The sequence below is a fragment of the Aspergillus undulatus genome, assembly GCF_047715775.1.
Source record: "Aspergillus undulatus strain CBS 261.88 unplaced genomic scaffold BDV17scaffold_90, whole genome shotgun sequence".
NCBI lineage: Eukaryota > Fungi > Ascomycota > Eurotiomycetes > Eurotiales > Aspergillaceae > Aspergillus > Aspergillus undulatus.
Window position 1 is genome coordinate 53,379 of NW_027396694.1, and position 22,147 is coordinate 75,525.

The 22,147-nt window shown below is 50.4% G+C and overlaps 9 protein-coding genes across 9 annotated transcripts; 2 read left to right on the forward strand and 7 right to left on the reverse strand.

Annotated features, from left to right (window-relative positions):
- Window positions 1–83: 83 nt before the first annotated feature.
- BDV17DRAFT_242871 (transcription initiation factor TFIID subunit TAF2) lies at window positions 84–4,326 on the reverse strand. The gene is made up of 3 exons (XM_073756000.1): window positions 1,911–4,326; window positions 701–1,861; window positions 84–635 (listed from the first exon to the last, which is right to left on the reverse strand). Exons 1-3 carry the CDS (start codon window positions 4,230–4,232, stop codon window positions 258–260), a joined length of 3,861 nt encoding a protein of 1,286 aa, XP_073610296.1. The 5' UTR covers window positions 4,233–4,326; the 3' UTR covers window positions 84–257.
- A 951-nt stretch (window positions 4,327–5,277) lies between these two features.
- BDV17DRAFT_242910 (sn-1,2-diacylglycerol cholinephosphotransferase) lies at window positions 5,278–7,484 on the forward strand. Its single transcript, XM_073756002.1, has 6 exons — window positions 5,278–5,537; window positions 5,612–5,715; window positions 5,776–5,901; window positions 5,959–6,002; window positions 6,054–6,131; window positions 6,178–7,484. The coding sequence occupies exons 1-6, from the start codon at window positions 5,510–5,512 to the stop codon at window positions 7,061–7,063; spliced, it is 1,266 nt and encodes a 421-aa protein (XP_073610297.1). The 5' UTR covers window positions 5,278–5,509; the 3' UTR covers window positions 7,064–7,484.
- BDV17DRAFT_242906 (uncharacterized protein) lies at window positions 7,447–9,146 on the reverse strand. The gene is made up of 7 exons (XM_073756001.1): window positions 8,942–9,146; window positions 8,370–8,852; window positions 8,282–8,307; window positions 8,132–8,226; window positions 8,017–8,074; window positions 7,873–7,956; window positions 7,447–7,819 (listed from the first exon to the last, which is right to left on the reverse strand). The coding sequence occupies exons 2-6, from the start codon at window positions 8,805–8,807 to the stop codon at window positions 7,884–7,886; spliced, it is 690 nt and encodes a 229-aa protein (XP_073610298.1). The 5' UTR covers window positions 8,808–8,852; window positions 8,942–9,146; the 3' UTR covers window positions 7,447–7,819; window positions 7,873–7,883.
- A 1,030-nt stretch (window positions 9,147–10,176) lies between these two features.
- On the forward strand, window positions 10,177–11,681 carry BDV17DRAFT_277118 (uncharacterized protein). Its single transcript, XM_073759398.1, has 3 exons — window positions 10,177–10,614; window positions 10,687–10,781; window positions 10,878–11,681. The coding sequence occupies exons 1-3, from the start codon at window positions 10,506–10,508 to the stop codon at window positions 11,268–11,270; spliced, it is 597 nt and encodes a 198-aa protein (XP_073610299.1). The 5' UTR covers window positions 10,177–10,505; the 3' UTR covers window positions 11,271–11,681.
- A 196-nt stretch (window positions 11,682–11,877) lies between these two features.
- On the reverse strand, window positions 11,878–12,582 carry BDV17DRAFT_296356 (uncharacterized protein; the record flags this gene model as incomplete). Its single annotated transcript, XM_073763273.1, has 2 exons — window positions 11,878–12,297; window positions 12,397–12,582. The coding sequence occupies 2 exons, from the start codon at window positions 12,580–12,582 to the stop codon at window positions 11,878–11,880; spliced, it is 606 nt and encodes a 201-aa protein (XP_073610300.1).
- A 1,328-nt stretch (window positions 12,583–13,910) lies between these two features.
- BDV17DRAFT_296357 (uncharacterized protein) lies at window positions 13,911–14,711 on the reverse strand (the record flags this gene model as incomplete). The annotated part of the gene is made up of 1 exon (XM_073763274.1): window positions 13,911–14,711. The coding sequence occupies one exon, from the start codon at window positions 14,709–14,711 to the stop codon at window positions 13,911–13,913; it is 801 nt and encodes a 266-aa protein (XP_073610301.1).
- A 2,281-nt stretch (window positions 14,712–16,992) lies between these two features.
- On the reverse strand, window positions 16,993–18,396 carry BDV17DRAFT_296358 (uncharacterized protein; the record flags this gene model as incomplete). The annotated part of the gene is made up of 1 exon (XM_073763275.1): window positions 16,993–18,396. One exon carries the CDS (start codon window positions 18,394–18,396, stop codon window positions 16,993–16,995), a length of 1,404 nt encoding a protein of 467 aa, XP_073610302.1.
- A 525-nt stretch (window positions 18,397–18,921) lies between these two features.
- On the reverse strand, window positions 18,922–19,886 carry BDV17DRAFT_301841 (Bromodomain-containing protein; the record flags this gene model as incomplete). Its single annotated transcript, XM_073764324.1, has 3 exons — window positions 18,922–19,455; window positions 19,501–19,620; window positions 19,680–19,886. The coding sequence occupies 3 exons, from the start codon at window positions 19,884–19,886 to the stop codon at window positions 19,087–19,089; spliced, it is 696 nt and encodes a 231-aa protein (XP_073610303.1). The 3' UTR covers window positions 18,922–19,086.
- A 642-nt stretch (window positions 19,887–20,528) lies between these two features.
- Window positions 20,529–22,106, reverse strand: BDV17DRAFT_296361 (amidase signature domain-containing protein; the record flags this gene model as incomplete). The annotated part of the gene is made up of 5 exons (XM_073763276.1): window positions 20,529–20,990; window positions 21,028–21,410; window positions 21,490–21,533; window positions 21,586–21,653; window positions 21,711–22,106. The coding sequence occupies 5 exons, from the start codon at window positions 22,104–22,106 to the stop codon at window positions 20,529–20,531; spliced, it is 1,353 nt and encodes a 450-aa protein (XP_073610304.1).
- Window positions 22,107–22,147: the final 41 nt, after the last annotated feature.

Here is a 22,147-nt window from a genome sequence, read left to right on the forward strand (position 1 = left end):
AATCTCAGCCTCACGCCGGAATCTCAATCTCCTAACTATATAGCGGAATAGAAAATGCGATAATGCAATCCAAACAAAAACACCCATCCAACGCACCCGCACCGGCCAAAAAAGAATACCAAACTAAGAGAAAATAGACGATAGCGATGCGATACAGTACAGGGATACTCATTAAAGTCCGTCTTAAAGATAGATAAGATAAGACGGAGGTAGGTGAAGGCCAACTCTCACCCTCACGCTCATGCTCAAGCTCGCGCTCACGATTGCTTCGGCCCGATTTTCAATTTCAGCTTCAACCCACCGCCAGGCGTGCTCGGGGTCGCGGGGGTCTGAGACGGTTCCTGACGATGCTGCTGCGCAGCGGCGAAATTCGGGATATGTAGTTTTGTAGGCTGGCGCTGGAGTGATGAGGAAGTGGAGTTTGCGCTGGGCCCAGAGGTGCTTGTGGTAGTGGAGTGGGAGGCGGAGGCGGAGACAGTGCTGTGGGTGTTGGGCTTTGGTTGTTTGAATGTGACTTTGAGGCCGGAGGTGGGGAGGCCTTGGTCTTCGCGTTTGCGCTTTGAGGAGATGTCTTTTTGAGTTTGAGGGTTGAGGGATGTGCGGATTTTGGAGGTGCGGAAGAAGTGGAGGTGGCCCTGAAGTGCGCATTTATTAGCATTGCTGTTGAAGATGGTAGGGTGGTGCTGTGAGCATAACATACCTTTCCTTGGTGTTTGACGCCCCAGTACCGTGGGTATTTTAGGGCGATATTCTTTGAGGTTATGGGGTCGTAGAGGATCTTGCATAGGTCCGTGAGTTCGGAAAGCTCGAGCACGCTTATTGTTGGAGAGCTGCATGCGGCCCAAAGACTCTCTTTGAGTACTTGGTCGCTGGAAACTTCGGTTTTGAGGGCTGCTAGAGCCCCGGGAATGGTTTGTCTTCGAGCAAGATCCGCCTGCCGAACTTCCGTCGAGGACTCTTGCTCGATGATTAGACCGTCAGCGGCCGGTGCTGGCTCGTTAGCTACGCCGCGGCCGAAGGCGACGGGGGCGAGCGCTTTCCCGAACAGATTGTGGAGGCGCCACCGAAGCCATACAGACGGGTCGTTGGACAAGGTGAAGAGGAACCACCTAAGCAGCTCCGATGTCTTGAAGAGGTCGAGCTCAACAAGACACTCGAAAGCGTCGTGGCGGAGTAGGTCATAAGTGCCTACTCTCGTGTAGGGTAGGAACTGCATGATGTCGACATCGGCTATCTTGGCCTGCATGAGCTGCATCTGGCAATGAAGGGCGGCCCGAGAGTATAGGTTCTGGTAAGAACTGGACCATTCGTCCATCCTCCTATAACGGTCGAGTTCAGCAATGGCGTCTTTTTCTAGTTGTTCTTCAGCTTGGGCTTCCATGACAGCGTCCATGTCGAAGTCATTGACATCGTCGGGGCGAGTTTCGGCTCTCCCCAGCATAGCATGGCATAGAGACCTCATCAGTGTTGCGACGTAATAGTTATCGGAGTACTCATTGTTCGAGTTGTCGTTGAACTTAAGCTTGTCATAGAGGAATTGCTTCACCCTCATTGGAGTCTTGCCGCTGATGTCGCGTACTTTGGAGATTGCCTCTGGGATGACTAATTGGAGTACGTATGCCGCCCTATCAGAGAAGTCGTTTGATCGAGTCATAGGAGAACCCGGAAGGCAAAACAACTCTTGAAAAGCTTTCTCAAGGTGAAAGAGCCCCAGCCAGTTGATTTCTTCCTTTGCGTGCTTCACCAAAGCTCTGGCTGCAGCGACGCGTATTCCATAAAAATATCGCCGATCCATCAGCGTCCGAAGGAATATTGTAGAGATCAAAGCGTGTTCTCGTTGAGCGGCCATGTATTGGAGTGACTATCAAACGGTGAGCAATGAGAAAGTCGTTAGGGGTGAAGTGACTGACCTCTAGTTGAGCTACCACGTCACGGTCTTGTTGAAGTTGCGAAAGATACATGTATCCCGGCATGACCAGTGACAGTTTGCAGATCCACTCAAAATCTGCATCCATGCGAATCCATTCGTAGGATTCTTGACCCATCCTTTCCTCATCCTCTTTACTCCAATCAGCAAGTCGCCACTGCTGCATCTCTTCCTCGCTTTGCAGAACATCTCCTAGGCAGTAGAGGAGAATGTCCTCCTGTACTTCTGTGTTGCCGTCGGCACCTACCACAGCAGCCGCACGCTCCTTTTGCCGTTTATTCCTTTTTAGGCGCTTGTATTTCGTATTGTACGGGATATCGAATTTTGTGATACCCTCTTTGATCTCGACAATGTGTTCATAAGGTGTACCGTCAGCTTCGTGGATTCGAATCGTCATAGAGCCGGAAAACACAGGTTGCATTGGGCCAGCATAGATATGTCGGATTTCTTCCTTGACATCACGCAAGAAAGTATTCTTCTCCAAATCACGAGTGCTTGGCTGATCTGACTGAACTTGTTTGATCATCATTTCTACCACCAACTTCTTCTTGTTGAACCTCTGGGTTGCTTGGAACCGAGGACATCCAGCGCCAGAGACCCATTGCTGGAAGAAATTGTCGAGTTTAGCGTGCCCGAGTCGTTCGCAGGTCTTTTGAAAAAATGTGGTCGTTACAGCTCCATTGGGTATCTCGCCCATACGAGCATTCAAGAAAAGGCGGGAGATAATCCGTGACATGGTAGCCTTTCCACTAGCTTTAGTGAGCCGACGATCTAGTATAAAGAGGACCAGTGGCGCTTTGAGTGCAATGAACTCAGCTTCTGACGGGTCTAGGCTCAGGATATTTCCCATGTCATAGATTGATGGGCGTTCATAGTCCAAATCACACACCCGGTCCGACATTTGCTTCAGTCGAAAACGGTACTCATTGTTTCCGCAAAGTTTTCGCATGAAGGTATCTGTTATGTACCATGCAACTCCAACCGTGACCCAAGTGTCGACGGGCAGATGCGGCACGATATTGACGCCGATCCATTGAGCGGCTAAGGCATGAGTAATCGCCCGAGTTGAATCGTACATGGGGTCAATAATCTCCTCCGGGAACAAAAGACGACTGCTGCAGATTGAGAAGCAGGCAGTTGGTAGCGTATCCTCCGGCGCGTCATCAACGAAGCACATCTTGTAACTTGCAAAGGGGTATGACCCGTAGGTCAAGGAAAAGTAGTCGATGGCCTTGGCCATTGGAAAGCAAGTATTGCGGACTTCATCACCTCTGCCCGGAAGGCAGAAGGCATGTAATGGAATAGCATTTTGACCGAGTTGTTCATCCTGATCGCTTTCACGGAAATCGGCAAGGTTGACGTATTCGAATGGGCCGACAGCGAATCCAACTTGTCGTGCAGAAAGGGGAGAGTAGGAAGCGAACGAAACTGTCTTCTTGCTTGAATCCTTTGGATCAATGATATCATCAGTCAAGTCTCCAGAACAAACCACAGACAGATCTATGGCCTCATCATCCGGTGCAAATCTATCGCGGTGTGTACTTGACTTCGGACGAGCACCGGCCCCACCATCTGTCGAATCTCGAGATTTGCGGTCGAACATGTCTCCTAGGGTGCACGGACACTTGATCGAGATTTCCCAGGTGCATCGGGAAGATGGGTCATCGACACAGGGGAACATAGGACACCCGGTCCCATGGTCGAGAGAGTTCGTGGTGTAAACATGTGGATAACGCTTATCACTGCTTTCCACGCCGACAAACTGTAGCCCATCCCGTATGTTTTCAACGACAAACTCGATAACTAACGTAAGAGCCGTATATCGCGGAAGAGACGTGTCGGCAGCCTTCGAGCTCAAGGGACCCTCAGTATCATCCGTTACTCCGGGAGCACGCAACGACATCTGATCTTGAGCCTCGAGAGAGAACGGGTCGAGTTCGTCTATCCGGACGCTTTTCGGGATGGTCACGAGAAGATCGGGTTCGGCAGGAGATTTAAGGAGGCCGTCTATTTTCGCTGATAAGCGCTCATGGTAGTGAGGACCGTATAGCTGCAGCGACTCGTAAGGGTCCGCATATTTGACCGTAGGCACTTTCCCGCTCACATACACGCGCTTCAGTTCCCCTTGTCGGAAGTTTAGTCGGATGGTGCGGAGGTCTTTGGAGTCCGGGTGCACAATGATCTCGGTTTTGCCCTTGAGACTCCGGCTGGCAAAATCTACCTCCAAGTCCACCTTTTGATGCGCGACCGTATAGCCCCGGCCTGGCCAGCTTGAGCCGGCGGAAGTATCGACGACGCCTGGCATCGCGCAAGATACTCAGTCGTATACTGCGCCGCGAGCGCCAAGCTGACCAACCACCGTCATGTCCAGGCCCAAAGAGCAGCCGTAATAACGTCAGTAGTCAGTTCGAAGCGTAGGACGGTTAACCGAATCGAATCGAGGGACGCTGCGGCGAAACCGAGGCGAGATAGAGTCCGCGGGGAGGAACTTGGTCAAGCCAACGAAGCCGCGTGGTCGATGAACCAAGAACTGTTGGAGTGGCGATAAACAACACTAACAAGGCAATACAACGTGGCCGCGGGTTCGGGAGGCCTTCGTGCGCAGCTGTCGTTCCAGACACCAATGGTTCCCTCACTGTTCAATGATTTTGGACTCACGGCGCGTCTTGAAGTTGAATCCGAAGCTGCGGAGAGCGGAGCTCTTGTAGTCACGTGATCTGATGCTTGAGGCCTGAGGCTGATCGGACAACTTCTCCGACGGAATTCTATAAAGTTCTCCTGTTACCTGTCCTACTTGTTTCGATTGAGCCTGATTCAGATCAACAATTGCGGTCCTCGGGCCGTTCCTGTCTGCCGAAAATATGTCGGTCTGACCAGTCCCGGACGTTCCTCGCTACTTAGCTAGGCTAGTCGAACTACTGCGCAAGTATATAGCAGGAGTTCTCAAGCAATGTAGAGCTTGCAGTATTTCCTTAAACGATACTATCATAGAACAGCGCTGCTACTTCTTATATTCTGTGTCACATAATGATCAAGTTACCTAGCGTCGCACCTTGCCAGGGACAGAGTCGGGATGATACCACAGAAAATATATATAGTTGCCATATGCAGCGAACTGAACGGGAACAACGCAGCACAGAATGTCAAGATAAGATCAGTTTGGGAGGAACCAGTACTACGAGTCCCGTCGGTCAATCCATTGCAGCTGTTATACTCTTCCTGAGCGGAATGAGGGTATTTCGATGATGAAAAGGTATAGAAGATGATCGGCGGTAGCCTGCACGTGACAGATCAGGAACGGTGCTTGAGCGACTTTAACTTGCAATCCACCTCTAGAAAAGTGGGCCTTGCACGAGATTCGCTTTTCCGCGACCCTGATCCTCGCTGGCCGACTGTCTTCTATTCTCTGCGGAGAGCGCTGCAGACATTGACATTCTCGCGAGCCGCGACAATTAATAATTGGCTGGTCCCGCATTTTCGTTCTGCTTCTCTACTTCGTGGCATTCGTTGCACTGCTATGAACTAGCCTCGATCCGCGCATTCCACCGCCGAACATTCATCAGATCGCGCCGTCTACGCAAAATGGTTAGAATTTTTAGGAGGATCCGAGGTGAGTCTTATCGCACGAGGACCGGAGTTATTTTTCCAAATTACAGTAAGCTGACTGGCTGCGCGCTTTGATAGAGATTCAGGACTCCCTGTCCGATGATGTCCTCCTACCCCTTAAGAGCTACAAGTACTCCAGCGTGGATAAATCGTACATCTCAAACTACATCCTCAAACATTACGTATGGCGACCTCCCTCCGAGCTCGAGTGTATTCGTCTAATAAGAATGTCGGGGTTATAGTGGAATGCTTTCGTCGAGGTGCTGCCGCTTTGGATGGCGCCGAACATGGTCACCCTCTTGGGCTTCATGTTCATTGTGGGTAACGTCGTGCTCATAGAGATGTTTATGCCAGACCTCATCGGGCCGGTATGACTTGCAGTGATTCCTGGCTTATGGACCCCTACTAAGCGCCGTGAACTGCAGGGTCCTTCTTGGTTGTACTACAGTTTCGCTCTGGGAATGTGGATGTAAGCCACTGGAGTCACTGTTCCTTCAGAGGCGTTTCTGACCACTACCAGGTACTCGACGCTTGATAATGTTGACGGCAAGCAAGCGCGGAGGACTGGTACCTCCAGCGGTCTTGGAGAGCTCTTCGAGTGAGTGAATCACTCGAGGACAGGACATTACGCTAATGTTTCTCAGCCACGGAATTGACTCCCTCAATTGCACGCTTGCCAGTCTCCTCGAAACCGCAGCGATGGGCTTAGGTTCCACTCAACTCGGCGCCTGGACTGCTCTTGTACCATGCCTCGCCATGTACTTCTCTACCTGGGAGACATACCACACCCATACTCTCTATCTCGGATACTTCAACGGTCCTACTGAGGGCCTTCTGATCGCTATCGGCATCATGATTGCGTCCGGCTGGTACGGCCCACAGATTTGGTCCCAGCCCATCGTGAACTTCTTGAACCTCCCAGGTCTCTTCGGCAACAACTCCGTGAAAGACTTGTGGCTCGTGATCCTCCTCGGCGGCTTCTTCCTAGGACACCTGCCCGGCTGTGTCTACAATGTTGTCTCCGCCCGCCGAAGCCAAGGTCTCCCTGTCTCCCCTATCTTCAAGGAATGGGTACCAATGATCATCTTCACTGGAGCAAACATGGTCTGGCTCTTCTCCCCATACTCATCCCTCCTCTCCGGCAACCGACTAGTGCTCTACTGCTGGACAATATCCTTCGTCTTCGGCCGAATGACCACGAAGATCATCCTCGCCCACCTCCTAAGACAACCATTCCCTCACTGGACGGTGTTGCAGACACCGCTCCTCGGCGGCGCCATCCTCGCCAACCTTCCGTACCTCGGTCTTCCCGCTGTCAGCGCCTCGCTCGAGCTCTTCTACTTACGCGTCTACTTCCTTTTCGCAGTCGTCGCGTACATGTACTGGGCCGTGCTGGTCATCAACCGCATCACGACCTTCCTCGGCATCAACTGCCTCACTATCCGGCGGGACCGATCAACCGAGCGGGAGGCACCCTTTCGCAGCCTCGTCTCGGATAATTCGGATAGGGGGAGCCTCAAAAGCCATTGATTGAGCACAGGTCGCGACTACAGTACGTGGGTTGGCGGACGAGAGCAGTCTGACGTGACATAACGTATACAATCGCTGGCTCCCGTCCCGGTCATTTTTTTGGTCGCCCGGCAAACGTACATATCTCAACACGCCTTTGCCCTTCACAAATATATATGCATCGCTTGCTCTGTACGACTATTGCGCCTCTTCTACCACCCTTCGCCTCTGATATGCCACAACTTTACACAAGCACAAATGCGTTATGAACTTACGAACGACTTCTCTTGACGCGGCATACATACAATAAACCAAATTCGATAAAATCATGTCTTTTGATCGAGACGAGACGATGCAGAGACCAGAAACAGCAACCGGATTGACCGTGGACCTATCTTGCCGGGAACCGGATCCGATTCTAGGATAGGATAATTATAGATTTAGTACATAAACGTTTAATTGATAATAATGTCATAGATGAGATATATGAGGTTGACTTTTTCTCATACGTAGAGCGGTTTCAGTAGATAACTTATAGATTGAGATTTATTAAGGGGCAGAGAGAGCCTGCTCGGTTCATATTGCTGAAATATGTGCAGATGCAGGATTTAGGCGTCATCGTTGTATTAAGGGTTCTTCCCGGGTTTAATCCACAATTGATTAAAAGGTATATAGTGCAGTGACGCGCGAGGCCGTTCTGGACGAGACCCTGTCTTTTAGGTCGGTATGCGGGCTGATGTACAATGAATGCGCATGTTTCATTATTTGCTGGACATGCTGTGCCAGTGTCAGACGGCGTGCTGTTATAATAGGGGAAAATCGGTTTGTACGGAGACGCTAGCTAGGCCATCCGCTCGAAGAGAATGTCTTTGACGATGGGAGAGCTCGAGAACTCTGGGTTTAAGAGGACACAGCTTGAGAGATCGATGTTAGTTCAACGAACGGCATGCCAACTTTATAACGCGGTATCTCACTTTAGGAAGTATTCAAGACCGACTCGGCGCGATTCGAGGAATTTTGGCCGGAATTTGTCTGGGTTTGATTAGCTGGACGGATCCCGGAGACGATTATGGTTTGCGGAGGACATACAAACGACACTCTTCGGCGGGAGCGAGGGTAGCGCATTCTTTGCGTGTGGAAAAGATTTCACCAGCTTGTGTCGTAGATCGTCAAACTCGGAGTATCTGCGCATGGACCGTCAGTATAGCTTGATATGACGGTAAAGCGACTTGCGCATACCTCATGCGGACTGTGATCGTACCACCCTACTGCCTAGTGAGTCTTCCGATGTATAACCAGCAGACGAAGCGAGAACACAGAAACGCACCTCAAGTGTCCGAATCTTGCAGTTCCAAACCACATATGCACCTATACCGGTCTTTCCCTGAACAACGACATGATCGTCGATCGTCACGCTCTTAGCCCACAAACCCCGGCTAGTCTCGGAATTTGGATCTTCGGTGTGATCTTCGAGAGTTATCGGGGGGCCTCCGTCGGTAGAGAACTGGGATGTACGAGACGCATTGCGGTGGTGACTCCAGTATGGAGGAACTATACCTGAGACGGGGCGTTCGTTGGGCGCATGGCGAGGGGACTGGGAGGAGGCTGGACCAGGGCTGCCGCTGGTCTCGGCAGATTGCGAATCATCTACACCCGTATCATGATGGGATGCACTGGGGATATCCGACGAAGGATTGGGAGGGGAGGCAGGGAGCGGCGACTGCGGCCTCGGTACCCGGCCTGTCTCCTCATTCGCTGGATCCATCCATTTAGATATCGCAGAGCCCGGTAAGATAGGAGATGTGATCAGCTGCAGGGAAGATAAAAATAAGTAAGTTTGACGCAGCTGGAAAGAGGGGTAGGTGGCGGGGAATTGCAAGCAAGGACGGCGTCACTTACGTTGCCTTCGGGAAGCTCGCTAGACGATTCCCTTCAATTGGAATAAAGGCAGGGTTGATCTAGTGGATAGATAGGGATGGACAATGCTGGCAGAAAGGAAAGCTCAAAGAAGCATGTCGGGACATTGAAAGAAGCACTGATTGATTCTGGACATTGGATGATTGAAACTCGTCGAATTGAGGGCGGAAAGCGAATCACGGGGCTCGGTCTGCCAAGGCTTTTCCGGAACAGGAATGACAGGTGGCTACTATAGATGCCGCATGAACTTCGGCAACAGAGCAGTAGTGATCATAATAGTGGAGGCTTGAGAGGGAATTGGAGACATCCTTGCGGTCAGCTGTGAGTGATGGGATGATCGGATGAAGCAGCCGCCACCGCGCAATCATCAGTGACAGCCAGCACTGAGCTCAAAGTCGAAAGTTGTGAAGCTAATGGAGAGTTCGGTTCTCGCTGCCGCTAGCTTAAAAGCCAAGCGCTGGATTGCCCAATCACACACCCTGCCGAGTCAGACACCTGGACCCCTAGTCCCCTTCGGTCTCTTCTGGCAGAGACTCTTTCTATCATTCTAAGACATTCCACCACCATGTGAGCATTCGGTGGAGCTGCGTCCGTGGTCGAGTACAGACCCTCAACGGCTGGCAATCCAAGAGGCCAATCAATGCCTGACATCGGTTCGGATGTGCATATTGAAGAGGAGGGGAAGCAGAGGATGGAGGGATGTCGCTCCGGATTGTGCCTCAACGGTGCTTGTCTCACGGCCGAGGGCGAATTGTCTCACAGAGAGGAAGCCTACCTGATGTCCACGTACCACTTGCTATACTCTCGAACGTTTGTTGTAAATTTACAAAGTGTTGTTGCACCCTTTATCTGACTGAAACGCGGAGCTCCGCTTAGTGTCCCCGGGTACATGTTTACTTTTGCCTGTCTCCGGCCTCCTATCTTCAATCTTGACAGGACTGCCTGTCATTTCAAACTACAAATCCACAAAGACAAGACACAGCGTGGCGAGGACTCGGAATATTTTGCAGACGAGGAAAATCAGCTAACGGTTACGCTGGGGTGGATCTCAATCTATTGGCAATTGTCAGAAAAAAAAAACGATGAAGCTAAAGTAGTGATAGCGCCGCCGCCACACAAGCTCAGTGCGATGCCGATTGTCGAGTAACACGAGGTGGCACAATCAATAGTACTTATTCGCCCTCGCCCTCTCTCTTTTTCCTTTCCTTCACTGACCCTGCCTTTTCCCCCTTCTTCCTTTCTGACTGATAGTCTACCCTAGATTCACTCGTTTGGTCTCCACTTTCTGGGGTTATCTAGTCTACGTCTACTCTGCACTCCAGCGAGACTCGAGCTTCACTTGACCGGGATTTTCCCTTTGATCACCGATATTGAAAGGTAGGTAGCTACTCTCATCGTCCAAGGTCCATCTGACCCACAAACTCAATCGAATGATAAAACTGACACATCCTCCCTCTCAGATACGGAATCCCACCGACCTCACTGCAGTCCCTCAACTTGACCTTGTGTTCCCCTGACAGTCGCTACTCGAACCCAATCTCTCGAAATGGTATTGCTCAGTTCCATCCTCGCTATCGCCTCTCTGGCTCGCCTGGCGTACTGTCAAGACAGCAACTACACGGTAGATGCATCGAGTGTCGATGAGCGCACGAAGGGTACGTTCTGTGCAGCCGAGTACAGCACTGACTGATAGCCTCGATCTAACACTTTACTTCAATAAACAACAGAACAATGGTGCATCTCCCAAACCTCAGCCTGTCCCTTAATCTGCCTCCAACTCCCGGGTACAACCGACGAACCAATCTCCAATGACTGCGACGATGTACGTTGCCCTGCCATACCTACCTTACCTACCCTACCACATCCCTCACACCCTCTACTATTCCACTCCATATCTGACCATATCTCGCCTCCACAGGAAACATTAGTCTACAGCTGCATCTGCTCAAACAACCAATCCCCCAACGCAAGCGAATACTCCCAAACAATCCCCTACTACCTCTGCACAGAGAAAAACAACCGGTGCGTCTCCGACTGCCCGCAAACCGACAGTTCATGCCAAAGCAACTGCCGCTCGCAGAACCCATGCGGCGCGCAGAACCCGCGGCGGCCGAATGACACGTCCACGGATAACTCTACCGCCACGGGGACGGCCACGGCCACGACGTCGACTGTTCCGCCGTTTACGGGCGTTCCTGGGGACGATGACGATGAGGGGGCTGCGGTTGGATTGGTGCTGGATATGGGACGGGTTTATGGGCTTGTTGTTGTTTTGGGGGGGTTTTTTGCGGGGTTTACTATTTTGCTTTGATTATGGAAGGGGGAGTGAGTGGTTTAAACTAAATTTTTTTGCATGATCATGGGTGTGGCGTTGAGAAGCAAGAACGATCTTTTGTTTTGTTTCATTTTATGAATGGGTTTACCTTACTACTGGGTTCAGCGGTGCGATAATCTTAAATCTTCTGTCTGTTTTCCTCTCGCAATGGGCCTTGGTTGATCCTTGCGGCTTCGTAACGACTGGTTTATAGCTATGGTAATATCCAAGAAATCTACTCTTCTTGACTAGGAACGGAAAGTATCAAGCTGGACTTAACGAGTTCTATGATCGTAATAGGTAACTTGAATTAGAGTACTTACAAAGAAACGTCGAGAAACGTCAAGAAAATCAGTCCAGAGGGTTAGCAGTAACTATACTTATACCTGTCTAGCTCCATTGACTCATAGTAAGCCGAAGTCACTGTCGCGCAGCTAAAACCCGGCCCGGAGTTGAACCCTGGGCTTGATCTCACACCCCTCAAGCCCTCCCCTGGGAGACTCAGAGAGTTTCTTATAGGCATTGTCCCAAGTTTGACTGACCTCCAATCTTTCGCGGAGCTGAGAGTACTCTGTCTGTTTAGAGCGGGAATGGCTGCGAATATCTATCCACTCATTGCCGCATGCTGATCGGCAACCTGCCTCTGCTCATTTAAAACCATCAAGAACACCAGTCCGTCGAATTGCGCAACGGATGTTGCATATTTCAGTTTTAAATACTCGCAGTAATACTGGATCTTTCCAAGCGCGAGGTTCTCGGCGATTGTCTTTGGGGGGAGCTTCATCCAGCCTTTGGAGTCAATGGTGCTGCTTGAAGCCAGAGGGGTTCCAGCGAAAATCGACGTGGACATGGACTGGGCTTCGTCTTTCTCTGGCTCCAGCTGGGGGTTGGGTTCCTTTGGCGGCGCATCGCCATTGGTACCAACCTTCAGCTGCAACTGCAATCGAGAAGATCCTCTCTCCCAATCCACCTTATCGAGAAAACCATCCAGTGAGTAGAGGATCTCCGCAATCGCATCCTCCTTCTAGGTACTTTGCGCATTTATAGGCGCAATAATCCAAATCAGCGCGATCCAAGAGTTCTTAAGACCTAGCTTCTGCGTATTCTCGCTCTATGCGTGTACCCTATCAGCGTAGATGCATAAACAATTTCTTTGATGGCCGGCAAGATGCATGCTAGCCGCTTGCTTGCGGTTTGGTAATTCCACGCCATCAAGGTCGATGGGGATTATGAAGCCGTACTTGGTTTCGACTGTCTCGGGGATCACTGTCGGTTCTGGGAATTTTGACTCGGATGTGGTTGAGGACATGATGACTGAGACCAGTTGTAGCCTGTAGGTTGGCTACAGTGCTGAAGGCGGAGATATGAAGACTGGACGTCCTTTGACAGAGGCTTGAGGTCACACCCCGGCTCCCAGTCCGACTTATTGAGAAATTTGTCTAGTTGTTCGAGAATTCCCTTAATAGTCCTCTTTTCCCAGGTATCCTGCTTCTTCGGCTTGTTCATGGTGATTAGCACGACCCACTGGTTTGGTTCCAGGTCTAGCTTTTGAAAATGTGCAGAGGTACCGGTGTAGCCTATCAGCACATTCATGCTGGCTCTTTTGTTCCTTATACCATAGGGAGCGGGCAGGCTTTCATGATGCGGGCTAGAACCCTGCTCGCACTTAGCTAGATGCGCAGTGAGAAACCGCCATGCGGGATGTTGATCTTTTCGGGGACGACCTCGGTCATGGCGATGTTTGATGTTGGCGCTGCACGTGTACTGATCTTCCTTGAATGCTTTGGCGACCTTGAGACTGGGAAATGGAAGGATTTCTTGCGGTCCTGACGGACTGATAGTTGTAGAATATGATCCCCACTTCGTTGACAGGATCAGCAAGTTTTTATAGCCAGAAATGACAAGGAAGATGAAAGAAACTACGTTTGTGGATAGTCATTAACATCTCTTTACCCCATTAACTTCTGAGGCATCTTTGGCTCGCGGTGAAGGTTTCGAAACTTGAAAAAAAAAAAAAAAGAATCAATGGGAAATATGCACGATCCCTCTTTCATAACCCAGGCGCGGCCATAAAGATAGTTATTGTGGCATCTTTATCCCAATGATAACCCAAACACTCTCTGATCGCTTTTAGGGTTACGTGTTTTGAAAGCTCAATGCAAGATAAAGGGGCTTTGAGCTTTGTAATGGTGTTTCGTTTGCTTTGTCGGGTGGTCGGTGACGAAGAGGAGTCAGGACAATGTGTAGTTAGTCGTAGCACCGAATCACCTCACTACTAGGGAGAGAGAAAAGGAGAGGGAAGGAAATATTGGGGAGGAAGAAAGAGAGAGAGAGAGTAACTCTTGCCTTGTCAAGTCCACTAACCGGACAGCTGCATCAGGAAGGTGATGGCTAGAGCTGGAGCCCTCCCGGGTGTGGAGTATCAATACCTTGTGAAAAGCAAAATATATACCTCTACGTGTGTAATCCGGAGCCTGACCGCCACGGCCATGGTCAATTACACTTTTCAAGAACCTCCAATCCAAACAGAACAGTCTAAACTCCGTAGGTGGTCTGTTTTACTCTCCACTTCAAGCTACCGGACCTGGGCCAGAATTCAAGCGCATGGCGGCTTCCAAAGTTCCTCACGGGGCCTCTCTAAGAAGCCCTGCCATAAGTACTCAACCAGTCATAACTCCTCTTCAGTCTTTTCCGCAGTTTCCTATATCCTGGGTCCTTGAACCTCTCGTCCCCTAAATCGGTATACTCGCGCAGCACCTTGTAAGCCCTGCAATCAGCCTCTTGCTTCTCCGAGTTCAGCTGAAGCACGAACATTAAGCCATCAAGGTGCGCTATATGCGTCGTATGCTGGAGTTTTATATGCCTCATGTCGTGGTCGTGCAGGTTAGTCATGGCATGAATGCCATCGGCTATCTTAGCTGGGAGAGACTTTCTCCAGCCCGGGCTCTTGGTCTTGCGAGTTGAGCTTGTTCTGGAACTCGAGCTCGAAAATGAACTTGAACTGGTACTCGGGCGACTAGGGCTGTCTGTGGACTGCAGGTGAGCTTGACCTTGAGGTCTCATCGACCAAGAGAACCCAGACCCTCCGTCAATATCACCCAAGCGACGAAGAGCCGCCTCCACAGTATCCTGATACCGTCTCGGATCTGGATTATCCGTCTTATTTTCTGGATTCTGCATAGTAACAAGCGCAACCCACTGATCCGCAGGGAGACCGAGTTTCCGCGCACTCCCACAGGCGCCCGCACAAGGGCCAGTATAGCCTATCTCCACATGGATATTGTCCAAGTCGTATATCGCTTCTATGATGCAGGCTAGTGTAGCATCTGCGCATTTGGAGTTTATGCAGTTGAGGTAGATTGGGATTATGATGCCGTGCCGGGTTTTTATTGGTTCTGGGAATAGTGGTGCTTCTAGGGGGTTGGATCTGGAGGACATGTCGGGACGGGGCTTGAGGTTTTGGCTTGGAGTTTGCTGGGATTGGTGTTGACCAGTGGTTCATGGTGTCGTTTGGTGACTTCTATTAAATGGAAAGCACTAGTAGTACCTAATTAGGAAAATACTGCTTTATAGGTATTCAGATCTGGCATGTGGACAAGGGAAATAGACGCTATGCATAATGACCTCTTCATTCATCTTTTCCAGGGGTGCCTTGTCAAACACTTTTAAATATAGTCTTTTATTTTCCGACGTTTGGAGAAGAGTGAGCTTTGTTAAGCCACGCTTTGTGCTCGTGCCGGTGTCTCATTTCGTTTTGCTTGAACAATGACCCAAGACGGTGGGATTACTTGGGGTGGCAACCAGCTGCACCCGGACCATAATTACTAACTATTAGTAGTCGACTAGATGCTACTGGATTTGTTACTTTGCTTTAAGGGGTAAATTTAACTCCTACGATAGCTATGTTGGGCTTTGAAAGTGCCGACTGCTTTTATCAAGTTCTAGAGGATATAATAAGTAGGGCATTTCATGGTATTTAATTGCAAGAGAATAATCTTGACTCCGTAGTGTGCGATAAGAGAAACCAGAGAGACCAGTACAATACTAGAAACCATGGTACCGTGTTTCAAGAACTATATCAAAGTCGTTGAGGCCTAGAACCCAGCTCAAAGATAAACCTTTGGTTTGGGGGTCGGCGGAGGAGGAGTATATCCATAGATCACAACCTCCTCGCGAGAAACCCCGTTGAGTCCCCAGAGGGCGTTGGACCAGCTCCGATTCAAGGACAAGCTGTATCGTTTGTTCCAGTAGGCGTAATACTGGTCGTTATTACTAGCTATAGGAGCACGGCCCCGCCGTTGATCGTAAGCAGCTAGATCGGCTTCTTGCTTCTCCCCGTTCAAATAAGCCAAGTACCATGCACGACCATCCCTCTCAACGAGCGCCACATGCTGCTATTTCATGGGTAGGTGCCGCAAGTCGTGGGTGTTTAGGACAGATGATAGGCCCTCAGCAATCGCCTTCGGAAAGAACTTCACCCAGAGCCTTGGTTTGAGGCTGGGTTTGTCTGTGGGTTGAGGCTCTGCTTGATCAGCCTTCTCAAAGCCCGACTGCGGATAGGATGACAACTTAGGCTACCACTCCGATTTGTCAAGGAACTTGTCCAAGGCTTTCATAAGGCCCTGGATGGTGTTATCTTTCCACCAGCATTTTGCGTCCTCTGGCTTGTGCATTCTTATAAGCGCGACCCATTGGTTTGGCTGAAGATTCAAGTTCCGGGCATGGGAAGAGGTCCCAGTATAACCAATTAATGCACTTTTTGCAAATACCATATTTTTTTTTTTTTTTTTTTTGTGGTCTATATATTCCAGGGTGCGGGCTAGAGTTCTACTTGCAGTCCTAGCCTCCACACCGTCAAGGTAGACTGGTAACGTGAAACCATGTCGAGACCTGATGACCTCCGCGTCCGAGACCATAGGGCCCATGACGAAGCTTTATATATAGTGAACTTTGTGGCAATGAGGAATCGGGCGGAGACTTGGCGTTGACGAGGTGACGATAGTAGTGTTGGATGTGGTCGTGTTGGGTCCTGTTTACCGAGAGAAATCGCGGCTCTTATAGCCACGAGCGAGACAAGGAATTTGAAAGACGGGCGTGAAAGGAAGCTAGGAGTGATTATTTGTTCGAGGTTAGTCCTTTGCTTCGCTGACCCTCTCAAAGCATTGATGAACAGATCTGTATGCTTTGTGAAACGAAGAGCTGAATGGAGCTTTGTCACAACGGATGTAGGCAATTTCGAGAGTCATGATAACTCCACTAGCTTCTTGATGCGTCTTTATGCTTGTTTAAAGATATTTGAAAATTCAGGGGTTGGGGTTCAAAGAGAATGTGGTAGGAATTACAATATGCTTTCTTATCCGGAGGGAAGGAGCGAAGGTGCCCGATCAGCCTCTCTCGTCTGTTTTCATGGCATACGTACTGAAGCCACTAACAGGACGCAGCAAATACACTACATGGTTCTTGCTTTTCAGTAGACCAGCCGTGGACTAAACTGGCAGGACACCGTTGCGACGGGACCGGCGTCAGTGTCAGTGGCAGTCAAGGTAAGAGCTGCAGCCGACTACATATGCAATTCAATGTAGGTAAACGACCGCAAGTTCCTAATAAATGGAAGAGAAATGAAAATAAGGCAGGCCAATATTCTACCAAACGAGATAACCTTGCAATACTAAACAAATACATCGAGAACAAACCAACCCGCCCAAACCAAAAAAGCGAATCACTCCCTATCCCTAGGATATATATTAACCGTAATCACCGACTTCCTCCTAGCCTGGCGAACCGACCTACTAGTGGAATCACTCGCCCTACGCTGTACACTAACACGAAGAAGCGGCGACGTATCAGAGCGCGAACTCGTATTCCTAGACTGTGGCCGTTGCCCTACCCCCAAGGACTGGGAGTCTCTACCTGTAGGTCCCGAAGTCGCAGTCGCAGAAGCCACGGGTCGAGCTTGTAAAGCGCCGGTAGCTTCAGGCTGGAAGGGAGCAAGTCCAAGTAGCGAATCATGCAGGTCGTCGAAGTCGAAGACTGAGGATCTGCGCTGTGAGTTTCGAGATTCCATCTTTCTCGAGTGGGATGATTCAGCTTGCGAAGTCTCAGGCTTTGATCTTTCAGCGTATAAAGTCCTTCGCTGCGAGTTCTCGGGGTCCAATGTCTTGGATTGCGAGGGTTTGGGTCGGGAGCTGGCGTAGGAAGCCTCAGGTTTTGAAAATCCGGCTTGTGAAGTTTTGCGCTGCGAGTGCTCGAGATCTGGAGTCCTAGAATGCGATGACTTTGGCCTGGAGCTGGCGTCCATATTCGCGGCGGCACTGACGTACGTGGGCTCGCGGTCCCCCAGCCTGTGGTAGATGGCCTTCCAGCGCTGAGCCTTCCTCAGTTTCTGCAGGCAGTGCTCGAGCCCTAGGGCGTCGTCAGCCTCGAGATGGCCAAACAAGTGTCTGCAATTGGCGGAATCGGGCTCTACCACCTGCGAGTCGAAACAGACCAGCATCGGTATGTCATTAAACACAACGAGCTTGTACTTATGACGCAGCTCCATCTTCCGCAGACGCGAGCCAGTGCGCGCCTCGAAGCTCTCGAAGATCCGCTTCGGATGAAACTTCATCATGACCTTCGTCATGCTCATGCTCATGCTCATGCGCCTCTGGCCATGGCCATGGCCATGGCTAAGACTAGACCCAGGCCAGGAAGTCGAAGTCAAAGTCGAACTCGACCCGACCTGGGCTTGATTCGAGTGTCCAGACTCGGACTCAGCTTCCGACCCAGGCGGCGTTGGAGCCATCGCAACCCCCTGACTCCAAATAAACCTCTCCAGCAACGTCCCCAGTTTCCTCACGAGCTCATCAACCCGATCATCCACCCACATCTCATACGTGTTTTTCGGCCTGTACAGGTCTACAATCGCGCACCATGCATTCGGGTCAATGAGGAGCTGGCGGTCTCCCTCAACTGTGTGTCCGACTGTGACTTCCCAATGGATGCAGTTGAGGTCGGACAGGGCGTGCGCTATGTAAGATAGCACTCTGCTTGCGTTTGTTCTGTCCACGCCGGAGAGGTAGATGGGCATTGCGATGCCGTAGGTTGTTTGCATGGGACCCGGGTGGGGGTAGAAGGTGGACATGGTGTTGGTGTTTTTTGATGATTGTCTTGCGGTATGGTGGATTTCGGAATGAGATCCAGACATCTTTCGTGGTGGGAAAGGTGCATGACTAGAAAGGATAGTCTTGGGGGGTTGTCTGCTCTTATGGCCATGACCTGGGGACAGAGCAATGAATGCAAGGGAACAGACCCATAATGGTATAGCTGGCTGGCCATTATGGCTTCTTTATTCACTTTATTCCCTTTGCTACTATGCTATGTGCTGCTCATTCTAGAGAATAATGGACTTTATCACCCACGCTCTGTGCTTTGTGCACTTGGTACTCGTGACTCGTAAGTCATGAACGAGCCATCTCAATTGCTGCTCCCATAGTGCTGATTCCTAAAGCCCTCAAGGTACCAGCAGTTTACTAACTCCACTAGCAGCGGTCATGATCATTCCTGCTCCCCGGTATGTATCCCCACGTCGATCCGCATGGCTCTAACCGCCAGAACTGTACTGTACCCTGGAGATAACATCCAAACATCGAAATTCCCCGCATCATTCGACAAAAGAAAATTGTATCCTGACGAAACTGTACGAGCACCAATCTCACTCTTCAAGTAAATCGTACCACCCCGGAATAGCCCTAATAAGACTCCATATGTTTCTTCAGTTTAGCCGCACACTTGGCGTATACCGTCGTTGCATCATTATACTGCCGCACAATTACTAGAAAATCAACTTGAGCTCACGGACTAGCTTTTTTGGAACACTATAGGCATCCTGCTCCAATCTTTCTTCAATAGTCGACAGATTCACTGGCGACGTGATGTCATTGTAATAGTGTGGGACTTCGTCTTCGTTGACGGGGTGGACGAAAGGCCACGCTTGCTTATGGGGTTCAATTTGATTCAAGGTAAGACGCAGTTCGTTGGAGTGAGGGCCGTGGCGAGGTTTCCGCGCTAGTTTGTCCATGTTTGGGGACCAGCTTGTTGCCCAAATAGCGGGTATCGAGAGCGGGTCGAGGAGAGTGACGAGACCGCTGGCCCATTGCTCAGGCGGTTTGTGGATGACATGATTTTGGCTCAAGAGAGGCATCTTCCCTCAAACGGTATCTTTTTGTTTAGGAAGCATGCGGCCGACTTCGAGGTACCGGATTCGCGGGAGCATGGAACATTGCATCAGAGTTCCTTCTTCGTAGTCCTTGATATAGCCCATCCAGATCGACTTGGCAAGAGTGATATCTTTGGTGAAGCCTTGTTTCTAGAAATACCCGGTGGCGTGATTATTCGCGTAAGTTAAATGGGGGATGTCGCCCTAACGTAGTCCTTTAGATGGGCCATGAGATGTGCTCCGTATCCTTTCACCTGCTGATCAGAGGAAACGGCGCAGAAGACAATTTCGGCAAATTTGCGGTCTCGGAACTCTCGAAATGATATACCACCAATAACCTCCAGAGGCAATTCAACGATAGCAATGGCTAAATGAGTGCGATCATAGACAAGACGTGCAATGTAATCTTTGGGCATCTTTGGCAGTTGTTTCTGGAACAGGCATTTGAGACCCTTCAGGATGATGGTACTCTCTACAGAGCCCGATTGTCGAGGGTTAGTCTCCACGCTATCGCTCTTCCAAGTCGTTTCTAGGGAAATATCATTGATTGCCGGCATAGTCCCGGGATTGGTAACAGCTATGAGCGCAAGATCCTCTCTTTGGCGGATCACGAGGCAGAGTAGTGACTCCTCTGTGATTTTGCGAGTTTGGCTGGCTGCCAGGATACAAGCAATTATTAAGGAGACAATGCCGCGACAGTGTCACTGGTGTCGCTTACCGACTGAGCTTATGTGTCTGGCTGGACCTAGTAGTAGTAAGTCGATAGAGTAGTCCCTAATCTGGATGTTGTATATTCTGCCGGTGATTGATAACTACATCTATGCGCCAGATACGCTGCTGAACCTGGTCCTAGCGCTATTGGTCAAGGCACTCTAGAAGTAGGGCATGAAAGGCCGTTAGCATGGTTCTAATTCTACTATCTTTGGAATACTATGATCTGGTTGGACATTATGCAGTGATAAGACTACATATTGTGGAAGCTATACAACAGTACAACGCCGGCGCTCGGAGCAATACACTATACGAGCGAAGAATTCTTAAACGCCCAATGCGATATTTTATATAAATTCAGGCTTCTTTTTTACTGCTAATCTCCGTGCTAGCCCCTTCCACGCCCGTTCAATATCCCCCAATGCCGCCAGCACCTTCTCGTCACACTGCCTCCGCCCGATAACCTGGAGGCTCACTGGCGCATTCGTGTATTTTGCAGGATCATACATCTCATGAGCCCATTTGTCTTGGTTGTTCTTGGGAACATATGTAGTGTCGACTCGGTCCTTGACGGGGTCGACAGTAGTCACTGGGAAGACAGCGCCCGGGTAGTCTAGTAGATTCCAGTTCGCAGTGTACCCCCAATATCTGGATTGATCGTGGGGCGTAGCAGCGCCAAAGGATGCAGGGCAGAGAATCACGTCCACTTCCTGGCCGTCTTCTGCGCCGGAGGTCGTCCAGGCGCGAGCGTACTTGGCTCGGTATTGGTCTCGTTTTGAGCACAATTGCCGTGACAAGGAGTCAATCTTCTGTCGCAAATGTAGGTAAACGTGTATGTATACTTACGGACCACAGCTCCTGCTGCGTTAGGTTCTTGACGGTTGGTTGCTCCTGAATGATGAGTTTGGTCAACGGCAGGATGGGCTCGCCGGTTTGCCTGAGAAGGCCGAGCACCTCTTCACCGCCGTCCGGGAAATAGAGAGACGAGATGATATCCCATCCCTCGTGGTGGCTGATCAGCTCCTTCGGCCATTGTCCCAGTCCACGACCTTCACTCCTGCTTTCAGGCATGCGTCGGCGACTTCTGAGCGCTCGAGTAATCGGTGGATGGGGTTGCACAACGCCATCCCACCACTGGACCGCAATCTTGAGAGGTTTTTGTATTTCATACGGTTCCCACCCCTTGACAGTTAGGTCTGGATCAACACGCCACGGTTGTGCAACTAGGGCTACCCGCATTATCAGCTCGAGGGCCTCTCTGTCCACGGCCATTGGTCCCGGGGTGCTTAATATATCCTCCTTGCCAACCATATGGCGCCTCTGACCGGCTTGAGATGCGCTTTGTTGTCGGCCTGCCGCAGAATTAGCCTCTGGATGGATCCAGTGCTTTCGAGATTGCCCTACTTGAAGCCGTAAATGCCAACATGCGCAGCCGGACATCGAATGCTCCCTCCAATATCGCTGCCGATACCCTGAAATTGTTAGTAGTGTATGACCTCTGACGGTAACAAAACGCGACCATCACATACAACAAGACTCCCACGCATACCAATCAGCGCAGCCTCGCCATCGCTACTCCCACCAGCTGCCAAACCGCGATTGAACGGGTTAACCGTCCGACCAAATATATTACTGTTCGTCTCGAGGTGCATTATGGTTTGCGGCTGCGTCGTCCGTGCGAAGAACACACAACCTTCGTCCCATAGAGTATCGTAAAGAAGGTTAGAGCCGTGCGACTTGCCAACCCAGCAAGCATATGACGCGTTGGTAGCCACACCATCCCCAACCATGCCATGGTGCTCCTTGGTCGAGATAGGCAAACCAAATACTGCGCCCCGCGGCTCAGGCAGCGAGTCAAGGTATCGTGCTCGAGCAATGGCCTTGTCCATCAGGAGTTCTGTGATGCAGTTTGTCCAGATAGTCATCAGATCCGTGTCCTTGCAAAAAAAAAAAAAAAAAAAAAAAA

Coding starts and splice junctions, on each gene's coding strand:
- BDV17DRAFT_277118 (XM_073759398.1), top strand. CDS start 10,506: ATGGTATTGCTCAGTTCCATCCTCGCTATCGCCTCTCTGGCTCGCCTG. Junction 10,615..10,686: donor TGTCGATGAGCGCACGAAGG/GTACGTTCTGTG, acceptor AATAAACAACAG/AACAATGGTGCATCTCCCAA. Junction 10,782..10,877: donor TCTCCAATGACTGCGACGAT/GTACGTTGCCCT, acceptor TCGCCTCCACAG/GAAACATTAGTCTACAGCTG.
- BDV17DRAFT_242871 (XM_073756000.1), bottom strand. CDS start 4,232: ATGCCAGGCGTCGTCGATACTTCCGCCGGCTCAAGCTGGCCAGGCCGG. Junction 1,862..1,910: donor ACGTGGTAGCTCAACTAGAG/GTCAGTCACTTC, acceptor ACCGTTTGATAG/TCACTCCAATACATGGCCGC. Junction 636..700: donor GCGTCAAACACCAAGGAAAG/GTATGTTATGCT, acceptor TGCGCACTTCAG/GGCCACCTCCACTTCTTCCG.
- BDV17DRAFT_242906 (XM_073756001.1), bottom strand. CDS start 8,807: ATGGATCCAGCGAATGAGGAGACAGGCCGGGTACCGAGGCCGCAGTCG. Junction 8,227..8,281: donor ACGATCACAGTCCGCATGAG/GTATGCGCAAGT, acceptor GTCCATGCGCAG/ATACTCCGAGTTTGACGATC. Junction 8,075..8,131: donor CCCGCCGAAGAGTGTCGTTT/GTATGTCCTCCG, acceptor AATCAAACCCAG/ACAAATTCCGGCCAAAATTC.
- BDV17DRAFT_242910 (XM_073756002.1), top strand. CDS start 5,510: ATGGTTAGAATTTTTAGGAGGATCCGAG. Junction 5,538..5,611: donor AATTTTTAGGAGGATCCGAG/GTGAGTCTTATC, acceptor GCGCTTTGATAG/AGATTCAGGACTCCCTGTCC. Junction 5,902..5,958: donor TGCCAGACCTCATCGGGCCG/GTATGACTTGCA, acceptor CGTGAACTGCAG/GGTCCTTCTTGGTTGTACTA.